At 40.1% G+C, this 19519-nt stretch overlaps 1 protein-coding gene across 1 annotated transcript in view; it reads right to left on the reverse strand.

Annotated features, from left to right (window-relative positions):
* Positions 1-19519, reverse strand: part of DRC8 (dynein regulatory complex subunit 8) — a 127872-nt gene that overhangs the window by 7907 nt on the left and 100446 nt on the right. The window contains exon 3 of the mRNA XM_079696896.1: positions 14306-14378. Coding sequence (XP_079553022.1) covers positions 14306-14378 — 73 coding nt within the window. The remainder of the gene's footprint in view (positions 1-14305; positions 14379-19519) is intronic.

Raw genomic sequence — 19519 nt, forward strand, 5'->3', positions numbered from 1 at the left:
CACAACTTCCACAAGCCCTTGGTGCTCTGAATATGGGTGAAAATGTTGCAGGTCATTCTGGCCTGATAGATCTGTGTAGACCTAAAACTCCATAAAAATAATAAGTTAAAGCAAATCTCCAATAAATCAGGATAGCAGATGAAGCATACATTTTCCTTAGTTTTCTTTTTTTTTTTTTTTTGTAAACAGGGATAATGAACAAACAGGGGCCTTGGGGTTAAAAAAAGGAAGAAGAAAAAATGTGTAAGTCCATCTTCAACTTGGGCAGATTGTGAAAATCTATCTATGACTCAACACTGTCCTCTAGAGGTCACAACTAATCTGTTCTTTTGTACTAAAAGACGTACAAGCAATGGCATAAAAACAATACAATTATATGATATTTCTAAATACAGCATTAATGTACTGTATAATATATACTACTTTCTATTATAAAAAGTTTTTTATTCTTTAAATAAATTTATTTTTGAATAGTTTTAGATTTACAGAAAACTTGCAAAGATAGTAGAGAGTTCCCATATACCCCACCCCACCCCACCCCAGTTTCCTCTATTGTTTACCCTTTCCTTACTATGGGACAACTACACTTGGTTCATTGTCACAACTAATGAACCAATACTGACACATTGTTATTTACTAAACTTTATGCTTTATTTGGATTCCACTGGTTTTCTAAAAGGCATTTTAGGGAATTCCCTGGTGGTCCAGTGGTTAGGACTCTGTGCTCTCACTGCTGAGGGCCTGGGTCCAATCCCTGGTCAGGGAACTAAGATCTTACAAGCTGTGCAGCATGGCCAAAAAGTAAAAATAAAATAAATACGTTAAGTTTAAAAAAATAAATAAAAAATAAGAGGCATTTTTAAAAAATCTGGTATGTTCCTCTACCATAAAAGAGAAACAAGAAGAGTAGGGCAGAATACCACTCCTGGCAATCTGGAAATGAGTGGGTAGAGGGAGGATAAGAGGTGTTTCTATTATTTCTGGTGCAGGACAAACTAGTTAACTTTATGAGGCCATGAGTAAGACAGGACAAAAACACTACTTTCTAGAAATGTTATGCAATGATGGCTCAATGATTATTTAAATCCACATATTAAAATGTCTTTAAGATTTAATAGAAATATATCAAATATTGAACCATTCTTTATAGTATATTGTATATATACATATATAGATAGGTAGAGTTATGGGTTGAGTTGTATCTTCCCAAAATTCATAGGTTGGAGTCCTAACCCCTAGTACCTCGGAATGTGACTTATTTGGAGAGAGGGTACTCACTGAGGTAATCAAGTTAAAATGAGGTCATTAGGGTGGGCCCTAATCAAATATGACTGACGTCGTTATAAAAAGGAGAAATTTGGACACAGAGACATGCACACAGGGAGAACGTCATGTGAACATGAAGACAAGCCATCTACAAGCCACGGAGAAAGGCCTGGAACAGATCCTTCCCTCATAGCCAACAGAAGGAACCAACCCTGCCAACAACTTAATTCTGTACTTCTAACCTCCAGAACTGTGAGACAATAAACTTCTGTTGTTTAAGCCACTGTTTGTGGTACTTTGTAACAGCAGCTCTAGCAAACTTTATACACACACACACAAACACACACACATGCACATTGTTGTGAACCTTACATGAGATATGACATAAAGGTTCTTTGTGAGCCTTGAATTATTATGATTATCTTTTTTTTTTTTGATGTTGGGGGTAGGAGTTAATTAATTAATTTATTTTTGCTGTGTTGGGTCTTCGTTTGTGTGTGAGGACTTTCTCTAGCTGTGGCAAGTGGGGGCCACTCTTCATCGCGGTGCGCGGGCCTCTCACTATCGCGGCCTCTCTTATTGCGGAGCACAGGCTCCAGACGCGCAGGCTCAGTAGTTGTGGCTCACGGGCCTAGTTGCTCGGTGGCATGTGGGATCCTCCCAGACCAGGGTTCGAACCCGTGTCCCCTGCATTAGCAGGCAGATTCTCGACCACTGCGCCACCAGGGAAGCCCGATTATCATTATTTTAATCACTTCTGATTCTATATCATGCAATGATACCTCCTCCTAAAAGAATCAATCTCTGGTGCTAAAATTTTAGACACATCCACCTTGACCCACCATATGGACCCAACTTTTTTTTTTTTTTTTTTTGCGGTACGCAGGCCTCTCACTGTTGTGGCCTCTCCCGTTGCAGAGCACAGGCTCCGGACGCGCAGGCTCAGCGGCCATGGCTCACGGGCCCAGTCGCTCCGCGGCATGTGGGATCTTCCCGGACCGGGCCACGAGCCCGTGTCCCCTGCATCGGCAGGCGGACTCTCAACCACTGCGCCACCAGGGAAGCCCTGGACCCAACTTTTTACAGAAGTTTGATCTTGCCTCCTATCTGTAAAATGTCACATGGCATGTGACCTGAATGTATTAAACTGCTAGGCTAATATCTTGTCCCTTGAGCCCTGGATCCCTGCCTAGAGGACAGGGTATGTGGATTACCAGCAGTGATGTCTGCTCCTTTGCTGTTCCCCTACATGCTTCCTGGACTGATAGGAGAGGGAGAATAATAGACAGCCACCAAACACCTCCCTACTCTTCAAAAGACAAAAACAAACAAAACAAATATATCTTGTTACTACAAACATGAATGAGGCAAAGTAAGTTATAATCTAGTCTGTTTCATCTAAGAGAAAGGCTTATGAGCTTGAAACGAGACAATAATTAGAAAGTAATCTCAGTAGCATTTATGAATGCAAAGGAAATAAAACCTCTTTGCAGGAAGATCCTCAGCTTAGCCTTCAAGTACCATTTATAGTGAATTCATCTTAATAGCCTGCCAGCAGGTGTCCACCCTGATACACCTGGCTTCTCCTCCTCCAAAGAACTATGGTGGTAGAGGCGACCTGAAGACACTGCTTCCTTGCCACACAAAGGGGCCACCTGCACAAGGCTAGCACAGTGCCTTCAGACAGTCCATAGTCTCTTTGCATCCTTTTGCCCAATACAGAGAAATCTCAATAAATATGTAAATACTGTGGGATTTTTTTTTTAAAAAGCAACATTTATCTAAGTTTCAAAGCATGAGAAAAATACTGTTTCTCACTCTATTTTGGTAAAAGTCAATTTTCTTAATCTGTTTTGCTTCTGAGGAAATTCAGGCACAGGGAAGTGAAGTGCCTATCTTGGTCCTCAAAGTCGGTCAGGTGTTCTGATGGGATCATAGCCCAGGGTTCTTTCTCCCATTCCCATAGTGAAACCATCAGGCCATCTCTTTTCTCATTAAAGCAGTATTTATTTTAACGCTGAACTCACTGATAGGTATAATAAAACACAGTGAAAATTCATTTCTCCCCAGTGACATACAATCAGTCAATAAACTAAACTATTTCATGCTTCAAGAAAGCAAGATAATACCAGTAGTTAAGATGGTTTATAAAGCACCTACATCTCATCTAGCTCCAGGTCACCAAATAAGATACACATATGATTTTTTAAAGCTACTTATAGTAAAAAATATAAAAGCAAGGAGATACTTCAAGTTCAACTTGAATACCACATATACAAATTTGGACATAAATCATGTTTCAAAACCAAAACACAAATACAATTTAGAAAATATTTCTCTACTTTGGATAGAATAAAATAATAACAAAAATTCATTGGCATTTGCCAATTATATTATCTTTACAAATAAAAAATCTTAAAGCTACCTACTTTAGAAAAATTATTTTCTCCAAACATGCCAGAGGCTGTTGTATAAAAATTGGGATATGTACTTCTTTTGGGTTATAAGCCTCTTTCTTAGTACTGGAAGTATCAAAAAAGACTGAATCATCTTTTGGCTGGACTATCAGAAAGTCTAAGAATCAACAGGTGGCTAAAACCACGTAATCAATAAGGTCCCTTCCAACTGTAAGTTTCTATAATTTGAAGCGATGGGGGGAGTTCAGCGGCTGTCAAGCCATTAATTTCCCCATTTTATCCTCAGGTCAGGGTTGGGGTGGGGAGGGTAAGAGGCTCCAGCTACACTAATTGTTTCACACCCTTCAGTTTCATTTTCTCTCCACGGAGGCATTGAGTGTCCCTCCCTACTCCTAGTAGAGCCCTCTCCTGTTTGACAGAGGCAGTTAAGTATTGAAGCAATTACCACTAAGGTAATCCCCTACCCATTTATATCAAAAGCAATTGTTTAAAATTGTGTTGCAATAAGACTGGAGGAAAAGCTCTATCCTGGGTTGAGATTTGGTTAGCACAATAAATATGCAAATACTGTATAAACTTTATTAGGTCCACAGATATATTTAAAATCACATTTATAACAACATGTTAATTTAAAAATATCACTGTTTTTATATTTTATGAAGCAATTTTACTCAAACTCTCTATGTATCTTCAACAACAGACTTTCTGGGTTTTTTAAATATTTTATTTATTTATTTATTTATTTATTTGACTGTGCCAGGTCTTCGTTGTGGCAAGTGGGATCTTCGTTGCGGCATGCGGGATCTTTAGATGCGGTACGCAAACACTTAGTTGTGGCATGTGGGATCTAGTTCCTTGACCAGGGACAAAACCCGGGCCCCCTGCATTGGGAACATGGAGTCTTAGCCACTGGACCACAGGGAAGTCCCTAGGCTTTCTAAGAGTTTGACTACTTTAGATACCTCATGTAAGTGGAATCATGAAGTATTTGTCTTTTTTGTGACTAGCATTTTCACATATCATAATATCTCCAAGTTTCATTCATGTTACTGTATATGGCAGGATTTCCTTCTTAAAATGTTACTTTTTGAAATTAGATAATAGTATGGAAGAATCATCTTGATGTGATATTGAGTAAAAAAGGTAAAATATTCTGGTTGTGTTTGAGTGATGGATACGAGAGATCACTCCCCTACTTTTTTCTTGTCCAATTTTAATCAGCATGTATTTTTTTTAACAACAAAATTTTTGTAATAACATGGAAAATCGTTGTGATATAATTAGGGAAAAAAGCGAGGTTCAAAACTGTATATACTGAACTGTACTGTAAGATTACTGTCATGTTAAAACCATGTACAGGAAAATAATATGGGAGGAAGCGCACTGAAACACTAACAAGGATTATATTAAGGTGATGGATTGGGGGTGTGGCCAAGATGGCAGAGTAGGAAGATCCTAAGCTCACACCTTCCCACAGGCACACCAAAATTACAACTACTTACAAAGCAGCTCCCTATGAGAATTATTTGAAGACTATCAGGAAAGACTTTTCACAACTAAAGATATAAAGAAGTAACCATAACAAGACAGGCAGGGGGGCTGGAGACACTGTATTGCCAGAACCCATACCCCTAGGTAGGTAGCCCACAAATAGGAGGATACTCACAATTGCAGAGGTTCCCCCCAAGGAGCAAAAGGTTCAAGCCCCATGTTGGGCTCCCTAGCTCAGGGGTCCTGTACCAGAAGATGAGCCCCCAGAATGTCTGACTTTGTGTATAAGAGAGCTGGAGGGCTGTAGGAAAGAGAGACTCCACTCTTAAAGGGCACACATAAAATCTCACACACTCTGAATCCTAGCACAGAGGCAGTAGTTTGAAAGAAGCCTGGGTCAGACCCACTTGCTAATCTTGGAGAGCCTCCCAAAGAGGCAGGAAGCAGCTGGACCTCCAAGGGATGAAGACACTGGCAGCAGCCATTTCTGGGAGCTTCTTCTACCACAATGACACCAGCACTGGCAAGTGTCATTTGGAATCCTCCCTCTAGCATATTCGTGCTGGGGGCTTATCCAACCACCAGTGAGCTGGCAGCAGCCCCTGTCTAATGCCCCTCCCCAGGCCATACAGACAGCCTCGGATGGACCAAGCCCTGCCCTCCAGTGGGCCGGCAGTGGTTGCCTCCCCTCACCAGGCTGCTCAGCCAACCACACGGGAAGCCTACCCCACCCTCCAGCAGGACCACAGCCACTGCAGGAGGCAGGGCCTTGCAGCCAACTGGGCTGGGGACCAGCCCCGCTTACCAGCATGCCCACAGTAGTCAGCCCTGCCACAATAGAAGGACACACGCAGCCTACAGAGGGGACATATAGCTCTGGTGACCAGAGGAGAGTGTGCTGCTGGGCCCCATGGGACTCTCCTACATAAGGCCACTACTCCAAGATTGGGAAACAAAACTGGCCTACCTAATACATAGAAATAAACAAAGAGAATTAGGCAAAATGAAGAGACTGTAACAAGAGACAAAGAAGGACATTATATAATGATAAAAGGATCAACCCAACAAGAAGATATAACAACTGTAAATATATATTCACCAAACACAGGAGCACCTAAATACATAAAGCAAATATTAACAGACATAAAAAGAGAAATCAACAGTAATACAATAGTAGGGGGACATTAACACCCCACTTTCATCAATGGACAGATCATCTAGACAGAAAATCAATAAGGAAATACAGACCTTAAATAATACATAAGACCAAATGGACTTAATTGATATTTATAGAGCTTTCCACCCAAAAGCAGCAGAATACATTCTTTTCAAGGGCACATGGAACATTCTCCAGGATAGATCACATGCTAGGCCACAAAACAAGCCTTGGTAAATTTATGGAAATTGAAATCATATCAAGCATCTTTTCCAACCACAATGCTATGAGGCTAGAAATCAATTACAAGAAAAAATCTGCAAAAAACCACAAATATATGGAGGCTAAACAATATGCTACTAAACAACCAGTGGATCACTGAAGAAATCAAAGAGGAAATAAAAAAATACCTAGAGATAAATGAAAGTGAAAACATGATGATCCAAAACCTGTGGGTTCAGCAAAAGCAGTTCTAAGAGGTAAGTTTATACTGATACAAGATTACCTTAGGAAACAAGAAAAATCTCAAATAAACAACCTAACCTTACACCTAAATCAACTAGAGAAAGAAGAACAAACAAAACCCCAAGTTAGTAGAAGGAAAGAAATCATAAAGACCAGAGCAGAAATAAATGAAATAGACTTAAAAAAAAATCAATGAAACTAAAAGCTGGTTCTTTGAAAAGATAAACAAAATTGATAAAACTTTAGCCAGACTCATCAAGAAAAAATGAGAGGGCCCAAATAAATAAAATCAGAAATGAAAGAGAACTTACAACTGGACACAGAAATACAAATGATCATGAGAGATTACAATTTTACACCAATAAAATAAACAATCTAGAAAAAATGGATAAATTCCTAGAAACATACAATCTCCCAAGACTGAATCAGAAAGAAATAGAAAATATGAACAGACCAATTACCAGTAATGAAATCAAATCAGTAATTTAAAAACTCCCAACAAACAAAAGTCCAGGATCAGAAGGTTCACGGGTGAATTCTACAAAACATTTAAAGAGGAGTTAACATTTATCCTTCTCAAACTATTCCAAAAAAATTGAATAGAAAGGAACATTCCATGAGGACAGAATCACCCTAATACCATAACGAGACAAAGACACCACAAAAAGAGAAAATCACAGGCCAGTATCACTAATGAACATAGACACAAAAATTCTCAACAAAATGTCAGCAAACCAAATTAACAATACATTAAAAGGATCATACACCATAATCAAGTGGGATTTATCCCACGCATGCAAGGATGGTTCAATATTTGCAAATCAATCAATTTTCAATTTGATACACCACATTAAAAAACTGAAGAATAAAAATCATAACATCATCTCAATAGATGCAGAAAAAGCTTTTGACAAAATTCAACATCCATTTATGATACAAACTTTCAATAAAATGGGTATAGAGGGAATATACCTCAACATCAGAAAGGCCATATATGACAAACCCACAGCCAACAACATACTCAATGGTAAAAAGCTGAAACTATTTCTTCTAAGATCAGGAACAAGACAAGAATGCCTACCCTTGCCACTTTTATTCAACATAATATTGGAAGTCCTAGCCACAGCAATCAGACCAGTGTACACAATATCACACTGTGCACAATACCACACAATATGTGTACAAATAAAATACTGTCTTGATTACTGCAGCTTCATATAAATCTTGCAATGAGGTAGTGTAAGTCCAACTTTGCCCTTTCTTGTCAAAATTATTTCAGTTGTTCTAGGTCTTTCACTTTTCCATTCAAATTTTAGAGTCAGCTTGTAAATTTCTTCAAAAAAGCTTGCTGTGGGGCTTCCCTGGTGGCACAGTGGTTGACAGTCCGCCTGCCGATGCAGGGGATGCGGGTTCTTGCCCCGGTCCGGGAAGATCTCACATGCCGCGGAGCGGCTAGGCCCGTGAGCCATGGTCGCTGAGCCTGCACGTCCGGAGCCTGTGCTCCATCCACAACGGGAGAGGCCACAACAGTGAGAGGCCCGTGTACCGCAAAAACAAACAAACAAACAAACAAAAAACAGCTTGCTGTGATTTGGCTGAGAATGTATTGAATCTATAGATCAATCTGAGAAGAACTGCCATCTTAAAAATATTGAGCTTTCTAATTCACAAACAGGTATGTCTATGCATTTATTTAGATCTTAATTTCCCTCTACAATGTTTGCTGTTTTCAGTGTATATGTCTTGCCTCTGTTAAATTTCATTATTTCACTTTTTATGCTATTGTAAATGGAACTGCTTGCTTAACTTCATTTTCCTAATTGTTAATTTCTAGTTTATAGAAATATAATTAACTTTGTATGTTGACTTTGTAGCCTGTGACCTGGCTAAATCCATATATTAGTTCTAATGGCTTTTAGTAAATTTCTTAGGATCTTCTAGATGAACAATCGTGTTGTTTGAAATAAAGACAGTTTTACTTCTTATTTTCCAAACTGTGTATTTTTTATTGTTTCTTGCTTTGTTGCACTGGCTAAGACTTCAAGTACTATGATGAACAGGAGTGATGAACATAGACATTCCTGATTTTAGGTTAAAAGCACTGAGCTTTCACCACTGAGTAAGATGTTAGCCTTAGGTTTTTTTGTAGATGCCCTCAGCCAGGTTGAGAAGCTTCCTTTTATTCTTAGTTTGCTGGATATTTTTATCTTCAATGGGTGTTGAATTTTTTCAGTGTTTTTTTTCTGTATTTATTGAAATGATCATATGGTTTATCTACTTTGTCCTGTTAATGTAGTAAATTACATTGATTGATGTTAAGCCAACCTTAAATTTCTGGGATAAACCCCACCTGCTCAAGATGTATTACCCTTTTTAACATATTGTTGAAATTGATTTGGTAAAATTTTATTAAGGATCTTTTGCATCTATGTTAATAAGGTCCATAGTTTTCTTTTCTTGTAATATGATTGTCTGGTTTTGGTATCAGAGTAATACTAGCCTCAGAAAGTGAGTTGGAAAAGTGTTCTTTCCTATAATATTTTCAGAAGGATTTTTGTATAGAATTGGTACTACTTCTATAAATGTTTGAGAGAATTCACCAGTGAAGTCATCTGAATCTCTAGCTTTCTTTGTGGGAAATTTTTAATTATAAATTTAATTTTGGTAATTGATATGAGACTATTCAAATTCTCCAGTTTTTCTTGGGACAGTTTTGGTAATTTTTGTCTGTCAGGGAATCGGTCCATTTATCTAAGTTGCCAGATTTATTGGCATAAAGTTTTTCATAATGTTTCCTTATTATCCTCTTAAAATGTTTGAAGGATAATGATAACCCCTCCTTTATCTTTTTTTTTTTTTTTTTTACACAGAAGTTACTCTTTAATTTTTGCTTCAAGAAGCAGGGATCAGTGACTACAGATCTCATACTATTAAGAATTGGTAGAAGGGAAATTTCATAATTAAATTGAAAGATTATTTTTTAATTTTTATTGAAGTATAGTTGATTTACAATGTTGTGTTAGTTTCAGGTATATAGAAAAGTGATATATATATATATATATATATATATATATATATATATATATATGCTCTTTTTCAGATTCTTCTCCCTTATAGGTTATTACAAGATATTGAGTATAGCTCCCTGTGCTTTCCTTTAATCTTGACATTGGTAATTTGTATCTTAATGTCCTTAGCTACAGGTTTATCAGTTGTATTTGAAAAGACCAGTATTTTGCTTTCAGTGATTTTCTCTGTTCATCTTGTATTTCACTGATTTCTGCTCTTTATAATTTTCTTCCTTCTATTTATATTGGGTTTACGTTGCTCTTCTTTTTCTGGTTTCTTAAGATGAGAATTTAGATAATTACTTTTAGATCTTTTTGTCTTTTCTAATATAAACACTTAAAGTGGTAAACTGTCCCCTAAGTGCTGCTTTACCTGCATGACACAAAGTTTGACACACTGTATCTTCATTATTGTTCAGGGAAAAATATTTTCTAATTCCCCTTGTGATTTCTTCTCTGATTCGTGAGTTATTTAGAAGTATGCTGCTTAGGGACTTCCCTGGTGGTCCACTGGTTAAGACTTCACCTTCCAATGCTGGGGATGCGGGTTCAATCCCTGGTCGGGGAGCTAGGATCCCACATGCCTCAGGGCCAAAGGACCAAAACATAAAACAGAAGCAATACTGTAGCACAGTATTGCTTTAAAAGTGGTCCACATTAAAAAATCTTAAAAAAAAAAAAAAAAAGGATGTTGCTTAATTCCAAGTATTTGAGGATTTCCTAGTGATATTATTCTGTTGATCTCTATTTAATTCTTTTTTTTGGTATCAGTAAACATATCCTGTATGATTTTAATTTTTAAAAATCTGTTATGACTTGTTTTATGGCCCAGTACTTAATCTATCTTAATGAACATCCCATGTACACTTGGAAAGAACATGTATTTTGTGGTTGTTGGGGTTAGTGTTCTATAAATAACAATTAGGTCAGAATGGTTGATGATGTAGTTTGTATCTTCTATATCTTTGCTGATATTTTATGTAGCTGTTCTATCAATTACTTAGAGAGGGTTACTGAAATCTTCATCTGTGATTGTGGAATTGTCTGTTTCTCCCTCTAATCTGTCCATTTCTGCTTACTGTATACTAAAGCTCTGTTATTAGGTACATAGACATTTATGATTTTTAAAACTTCCTGATGAATTGACCTTTTTTTAAATCGCTGTGCAATATAATAATCTCACCAACATTGGTATTATTTTCCAAACATCTTTTAGTTCTCCTTTGTAATTACTTTAAATTCTCCATAATACCACTTAGGTTTGAACTTTAAAGGATATAGACCTCTAAATATCCTTTCCACTTGTACTAAAATGCCATTATCTCCTCCCAGCTCTTGCACACTGAAGATCCTAGATAGCTCTAAATTAATATTAAAGGAAGAATTGTTTAGTAAGCTGTATGTTGGCAAAATTTTTATTAACCTTTCTCACAGTTGCTGGGTTTTGTGATATTCCACACAGGCAGAGATTATTTGGGGCAAGTGGCTAACTACAGAATATTAAGTGATTTTTTAAATGATCTATTTCAAGAGATACATCAGATTTCAAGTTGATCTCCAGGAAGTGGAGGGCTGAAAGTTAGTATGCATCGACACTAAAATTCAAGTAAATGACAACTAGAGAACCACACACAGATTTCAATTTTTTACAGAAGAATTTTAAAGCATAGTCATTATTTCATTTCAGAGCAAATGAGGCAGAAACAGTTTTAGTTCTGAAACTATGACAGAGCATTTAGCAACATGACATTTACCCCTAGATGTTTACTATTATGTAGCTTTGATTTTCTAAATGTATTTGAATCATACAAATATCTACATGCTTTTTTTCCTCTCAGTTATTTGGGAAACTTCAAAAAGGGTAGTCACACCCAAAGCTCTTTAAGCATTTGGCTAGAATTTAATCAAAATAAACTGTGTTGTGAGCAAGTATAGAAAAACATTTATGGGCTTAGACAGCTCAGTGATCCCTACTTGTCCATAACTGTTCTAAATATCTGTAATTTTCAAAAGTTGTGTCAATGTACCTAAGAAAACTGTAAAGACAAAATAAAACATTGGGATCTGAGCACCTACTGTGGTTAACTACCCAAACCCATGGGGGCATTTTGGTAGAGAGCCACCTACAGAGCAAGCAAACCCAAATATGCACTGAGGGCCCACAAAGTAACAGCTGATTCCTCACAGTTATTAAATTTAATCTTCATAAAAACACTATGGTATTGTTGCATTCCTTTTGTAGATGTGGAACCAGGCTTTGAAAGATTAAGTGGCTCACCAAAGGCGACATGGCCGTAAGTGGTAGCTATGGGATGTGAACCTAGATCTCCTGACACTAGATGTGGTATTTGCTCTACTTTGCCAGAGAAACCTATAGATCAGGAGTTGGCAAACTTTTTCTGTAAAGGGCCAGATCCTTTAAGCTCTGCAAACCATATGGTCTCTTAACTCTGTTCTTGTAGTAAGTAAACAGCCATAGATAATATGTAAGTAAATGAGTCTAGCTGTGTTCCAATAAAACTTTATTTACAAAAACAGGTGGTGGACTGGTCCAGGGGTTGTGGCCCAGGGGCTTTGGCCCAGGGGTTGTGGTTTGCTGATCCCTGCTACGGATTAAAACATACAAACAAACCATAAAAGAATTAGGCTCTAAAGTTTCTCATCTACTGACTTTCAGAGACATTTTCATTACTGCTCCCTTACTCTACTCAATTACACACAATAATTATGATTTCGCTGTAAATTCATCTTCCAGTTCCTCGGTCTTCCACAGTGCCAACTTTCCTCTCCCTAACACAAATTCTAGCTTTGATGATGATCACTTTACGGGAGTGATCAAAACCTTTTTTTTAAAACAGTGAGGACCAATGAAGGAAAACAGATATTCCCCCCCTGCTCAGTAATAATACCTTTACTGGATCCCCAAATGAAAAAACAATTTCCTGCTTTACTGAATACTTTTAAATGCTAATGAAAAACTGGTACTTCTTTTTAGTTATCAAAATGCTAACGTGGAGCAACAGAGTCATCTTTCTAACCTTCCATGTGCTTTAGGATTCAAAACATGTCTTTTTTTTTAGATGTTGGGGGTAGGAGTTTATTAATTAATTAATTTATTTTTGGCTGTGTTGGGTCTTCGTTTCTGTGCGAGGGCTTTCTCTAGTTGTGGCAAGCGGGGGCCACTCTTCATCGTGGTGCGCGGGCCTCTCACTATCGCGGCCTCTCCCCTGAATTAGCAGGCAGATTCTCAACCACTGCGCCACCAGGGAAGCCCAAAACATGTCTTCTTATACATTATTTCATTTATCTTTGAAGCAAACTCTGAAGTAGGTGTCATTATGGAGAAACTGATATTCACAGAGGTTAAGCGACTCACTCAGTCACAACTCCTTCTCTTCTGTGTAACACTGAAGAAGCAAGTACTGTGCTGGGTGCAAGGAAGAAGGAGAAAAATAAAATCACACTTCCTTGCCTTTCTCCTTATCCTCTTTGTTGATCCCTGGCCTCCACCAAAACCCACATACCTAGATAAGCAATTCTGAAAAGATTCTTCTCCTGGTGGTTGCCCAGGTATTTTTTTTTCCCTTCAGGCCTCTGCCTTGTTTTTTGTTTGTTTGTTTTTTGCGGTAGGAGGGCCTCTCACTGCTGTGGCCTCTCCCGTTGCGGAGCACAGGCTCTGGATGCGCAGGCTCAGTAGTTGTAGCTCACGGGCCCAGCCGCTCCGTGGCATGTGGGATCTTCATGGACTGGGGCACGAACCCGTGTCCCTTGCATTGGCAGGCGGATTCTCAACCACTGCGCCACCAGGGAAGCCCGCCTCTGCCTTGTTGAACTGAAAGCTGTACTTGAAATCAGATTGGACACTCTTCTGGAAAACCAAACAGGGCATGAAGCTCTCTGGTCTTGGGCTGTTCATCACCGCTTTATGAGATAATTCCCTCCAGCAACTCATCTACACTATTACAAATAAGCATTTTCAAAATTCAGTGTCAAGGTAGTTATTATTTTATTTACTACTGCTTCTGAAAGTTAGTTATATTTCCCCAAATATATTCTGTAGTCTCTACTACTTCTATCCCCTTTGAAATGACGTTATTTACTATATTCCTTCATCTGTCAATATTCCCTCTGCATATAGCCAGTCCCCTGTGTCTACTGGCCTTTCTTCAACTAATTATAAAGTGTGTAATATCTAAAGTGAGGTCCTTACTTGACCCATTGCATTACCTGGTCATAAATATTTCTTCAAGGTCTGATATTAATTCTTGCAGATCCTGTTGATTTGCTAATTCATATAGCTGTCCTAATGTCTTCACTAAGCACATTTGGTAGTTTAGGGCATTTTTCACTTCAGGTAAGGCTTTTTTTTTTTTTTTTTTAATTACAAGAAGATAGAGTCGCGCAGAGAGTCTGCTGAATGGAACTTTCTTAGCCCTACTTACCTCTGCAATCAGATCATGTAGCTCTCCTTCACTAGGGCAGCATCCTAATGACCTGATAATTGTTCCGATCTCTCTGGGGAAAAAAGCAGTCAATTGCTTTAGAATATAAACTATGAAAAGACAAGTGCTATGTTTCTCTAAATTATTTCAGAGCAGATGTAGCGTAGCAAACAAAGTCATACAATAAATATTGTATCAAGAGGATGGAAGATACTTTCTGAGGAAAGGAAAAGGCCGACAAGTGAACCCAAGAGAGAAGAAAGAAGTATTTGTGTTGACTGGCAAGTGCAAGCCCTGCTTGGACCAAAATCAAGAAGTTCTAGAAAAGGAAAAGAAAGGAGGGAGAAATAAGAAAAAGAAAGGTCAGCCACTTACTAACTGGCTTTAAGTGTTAGTTGATTCTTTTAAGCCTCAGTTTCCACATCTGTAAAATGAGGATGATAATTTCTAATGTGGTGAAGTCTACATTAGTGGCAGAGAACCTAAAAGCAAGAGCTCTAGTGGCAGACTGCTAGGGTTCAAACTCCAGCCCTGCAATTTGCTAGACTGGGCAGGTTAATCCCTGTGCACATAATTCTGCCTGGTAGGTAAAACCCAGTACCTCCCTTGAAATACTCAGAACTGGACTGGGAGCAGTCTAAGGGCAAAGAGCCGTCATAATATAAGCACAGCTTTCAGCAGAGCAGCCACCCAGTAAATATCAGCTACTCCCCACCCCGCCCCATGGTAATTTAATTCAATTCAACAAATAGCCTAAGGAAAGTAGAAATTATATTCAGTACTCCCTGGGTGCTGAGACAGAGGATTTATAATAGATTGTTAAATATTTCCGCTTAAAATGATTAAAAAGTTGTGATATTTTGAATGTTAATTTCACAAATATTCACTTAACTAGAATATTTAGCTTCTTTACCATTCTGGCTAATATTGGTGGTGTTATATTTACTGTCTATTTTACTGAGAAAATATTTTAAATAAGAATTTTTAAGTTCTTCACTTAAGGAGGCTGCAGGATGAGTATCAACTTAAGAGAAAAACCTAAAGTCAGTAACTGTGGAAGACAGGATTCTTGACGCTCACTGATTGATCTGAAGGCCAGCTAAACATGTGTAAGGTCTTCACGCCAACTCTGTTTCACATCTCCCTGAGCACCTTAGGCTCAACACCTCTGCACTGCTTTTCCTGCCCACAGCCCTCATTGAGGCAGGATCTGAAAATGATGCTACTACTAGACACTAAAAATATTTTATGAGATTATACTTTCTCTCAAGAAGCCCCTAAAGATGACCCATAAGACTGGCTAACACCAATGTAGTAATGTTCTTGTAACATCAGACGGGGCTATTGCATACATTAGAACAAATAGTTAATGAGGCAGGGACAAAAAATATAATTTGAGAAGTATTCACAGATTTATCCCCTCCGTAACCTCTTAGGCCTTCTGTTCTTCGAATCAGAGAACTGCTTCAACTCCAGACTCAGAAGGACAAGAACAAAGGCTTCCTTAACTCACAGAAACAAAGGGAGGGTAGGGAAGGGAGATGGGAAAGGCCTGAACGCCCCTGCAGGTTAGAAATCTCAGGGAGGTGGGATGGGGAAAAAGAGAAATTTCAGGCCTGAGCCGTGCAGTACCGTAGCTACTACCTCCATCTGGCTATGGGGCACTAGCAATGTGACTAATCCAGACTGAAATGGGCTCTAAGTAAAAAATATACATGGACTTCAAAAACTTAGTGTGAAAAAAATGTAAAATATCTCATTAAAAAATTTTAATTGATTACATGTGGAAATCATAATATTTTAGACATATCAGTTAAATAAAACATATTGTTAAAATGCCCTTTCTTTTACTTCTTTAAAATATGGTTACTAGAAAATTTTAAATTGTATGTGTAATACTCCTTTTTTTTTTTTTTTTTTTGCGGTACACGGGCCTCTCACTGTTGTGGCCTCTCCCGCTGCGGAGCACAGGCTCCGGACGCGCAGGCTCAGCGGCCATGGCTCACGGGCCCAGCCACTCTGCAGCATGTGGGATCCTCCCAGGCCGGGGCACGAACCCGTGTCCCCGGCATCGGCAGGCGAACTCTCAACCACTACACCACCAGGGAAGCCCTAATACTCCTTTTGATGGTACTTTTCTAGGCAATAGCTGCCATCATGATTCACACTTTGCAAAGACAAGTACAGTACATAAAGAGAAAATTAGAATTACAGTGTGCTGTGTCAGCAACATAATCAATCCCCTCCTTGTGCTGCTCTGAGAAAATTTCAACCTTATTTCTTTATTTATTGGCCGCACCTCGCAGCATGTGGGATCTTAGTTCCCTGACCAGGGGTTGAACCCGTGCCCCCTGCAGTGGAAGCATGGAGTCTTAACCACTGGACCACCAAGGAAGTCCCTCAACCATATTTAAATGAAGTCCTTTGTCGCTGACCCAGGTCTCATGTCTTCTGCAACATCTATGAAACAGTAACAGACTAACTTACTAGCTTTCAAGGGGGATAAAAGCAAACCATAGACTTGACATGTATAAGGATGCACAGGAGAAAATCTGGGCTGGAAACACAGATCTGGTAACGAAGCCACAGGAGCAGAAGAGCTCCTCTAGGAAGAGTATCCCGGCTGGAAGAGATGACGAGCCAGGAAGAGCTCAGAGGAGTACCTACACTGACACAATGGTCTAGTCCCTGTACTAGACGCAGGGAAGAGGAGCCAGGCGGTAAAAGCAGAAATTCAGGACAGGGTGGTGTCATGGAAGCTAAGGAAAGAGATGGAAAAATTGAGTCATCTTTGGTGTCAAATGCTGCTGGGAGGTCGAGTAAGACAAGTTCTGAGAAATGTCCACTGGATTTAGTGAAGAAGGAAATCAGTTCTGATTTTTGATCAAGGATGTTTCGCTTGAAAGTGGGGGAGAAATCAGATTGCACTGGGTTGAGGTAGATGGGTCTATAAAGTGAAGGGGAAGAAGAGATGTCTGGAAGGGGACATGGTGTCAAGGAAGATTTTTTTTTTTTTAATTTAAGACCAGAAAGAGGTGAGCATGTTTTAATACCAATGGGAATGAGCCAGTGCAAAGTAGAAGGCTGATGAGGTTACCGTCAACTGAGCAGGTGGGCTTCCAGAGGAGGTGGGAAGGGCTGGGCCAGGTGCTTAGTGCTGTGTCCACACAGCCATCTGATCTGAGGTCCTGCCACCAGCAAGTTGCTACCTGTGAGAGGGTGGCAGGATCCTCCTCACAGCCTTAGAAAATTTTACTCTATCCCTCTTTCTACTTCCCTTTGAAGAACCTATCACCATCTTCTGCTCTTCTGAGTGCATCTAGCTGGATTGTCACACTCTGCCTACGCAGACCACAGAAAACAAAGCCTAATGATGTCCTCTAAGCATCAAGAAACTTCCTTCTCTCTAGTCCTGAAACACAAAGACCTGATCATATAAGAGAAAAGGGCAAAGACCCTTTGGCTGATGAGTCCACAGTGGCCTAAAGAACAATACAAAACTCAAGAGCTCACCTGTACACAATCAACAGGTCTACTAGCTCACGCAACCTGCCTCCTGTGGAAAGCTAACCTCTTCCTCTGTACTCCGGGGCTCTGGAAAATGTGGTCGGGATCCCTTCCGCTGAACTTGGCACAGAGGAAGGCGATGCTACCCCAGCCTTCAGGCCTCGACATCTCAGCAGTACAGTGATCTTCCTTCTCCTTGTTTTTCCTGAAGACTGCATCAGCCTTGGGATCCCAGAGCAACATGAGAGAGGAGAAGGAGAAGCCAACGAACGGCTAATGTTGACCTTTTCCTGGTCTTGGCACATGGGAAAATGGAATTTGATTAGATTTAGAAAAATACAGAAATGTGACACATCTTCGTCCTCTACTTCATATCTGTAAGCCTAGTTTGTGGTTGGGAGTGGGATATGAAGGCCTGCCTCGCCTCTGTGTGGAAAGGCAAGGTCCTCTGCCAAGAGTGAACGGGGAGGCACGGGCTCTTATCTGCCACTCACCACCATGACCTGCCTCTCTAGGCACCCGTTTTCCAGACGGCGAGCCCGGCCCTCGCTCTCACACTCTAAAGCCTGGGCTTCACCGGCTCTGCTGCATATTCTCTGTGTGCCCCTCCAGAAGCCCTCTCCATTCTTCCCCTGCTCCACTCCCTGAGGGCCTGACCTCCTACTGCACCGGCTCCCTTGGCCCCAGGCTTCCGGTTGCAGCTGTCCAACTCAAGGCAGAGCATTGCAGGTTTCCGTTGCTGGGTCACATGCTGCCCAAAACGTAGGAGCTTAAACAACAATGAATTCTTATTTTTCATAATTCTGTGGGTTGGCTGGACGGTTCCTCCACTGGTTTCCCCTGGGCTCATGCAGGCAGCTGTGTTTAGCAATTAATTAATCTACACATATGGTTGTTCAATATTCTATAGTCAACCATTCAAAATTGCCATTACCACCATCCTGGATTCTGGGCCCCTTAACTTCCATCCTGCCTGCTCTAATAAGCCAGAACCCTGAGCATCTCTAACTTTTACTTTCCTGTTCCTGCAAAGCACTGCTGGAAGAAAATAATTAACAAAAAACAAAACAAATCAACCATGGTCCACTACAAATTCATGCCATCCAGCATCAAGTGTCCTGGACGTCGCCTGACAATCCTTTCTTTCATCTCCTTTTTTTTTTGCGGTATGCGGGCCTCTCACTGTTGTGGCCTCTCCTGTTGTGGAGCACAGGCTCTGGACGCGCAGGCTCAGCGGCCATGGCTCACGGGCCCAGCCGCTCCGCGGCATGTGGGATCTTCCCGGACCGGGGCACGAACCCATGTCCCCTGCATCGGCAGGCAGATTCTCAACCACTGTGCCACCAGGGAAGCCCTTTCATCTCCTTTTGATTCCCTAGAAAACGCCTCCCAAAACAGCTCTTCGGAAGCCTCTCTTGCCTCAAGCTCCAAATCACTGACTCCCTTAATCCCAGCAGAAAACCCTATCACCTCCTTCACTGAAGAGATGAAAACTGCTAAGGCTGGCACCATCACCAACCCTCCGACCACCTGCTCAGTCAGCTCAGGCTGCTCTAACAATTAGGTGGCAGATTAGGTGGCTTAAACCACAAACATTTATTTCTCATAGTTCTGGAGGCTTGAAGTCTGAGATCAAGGCACCAGCAGATTCGGGGTCTGGTGACCACCCTCTTCCAGGCTTGCAGACAACCACCTTCTTGCTGTGTC

The sequence above is a fragment of the Hyperoodon ampullatus genome (genome assembly GCF_949752795.1).
Source record: "Hyperoodon ampullatus genome assembly, chromosome: 2".
NCBI classification, from domain to species: domain Eukaryota; kingdom Metazoa; phylum Chordata; class Mammalia; order Artiodactyla; family Ziphiidae; genus Hyperoodon; species Hyperoodon ampullatus.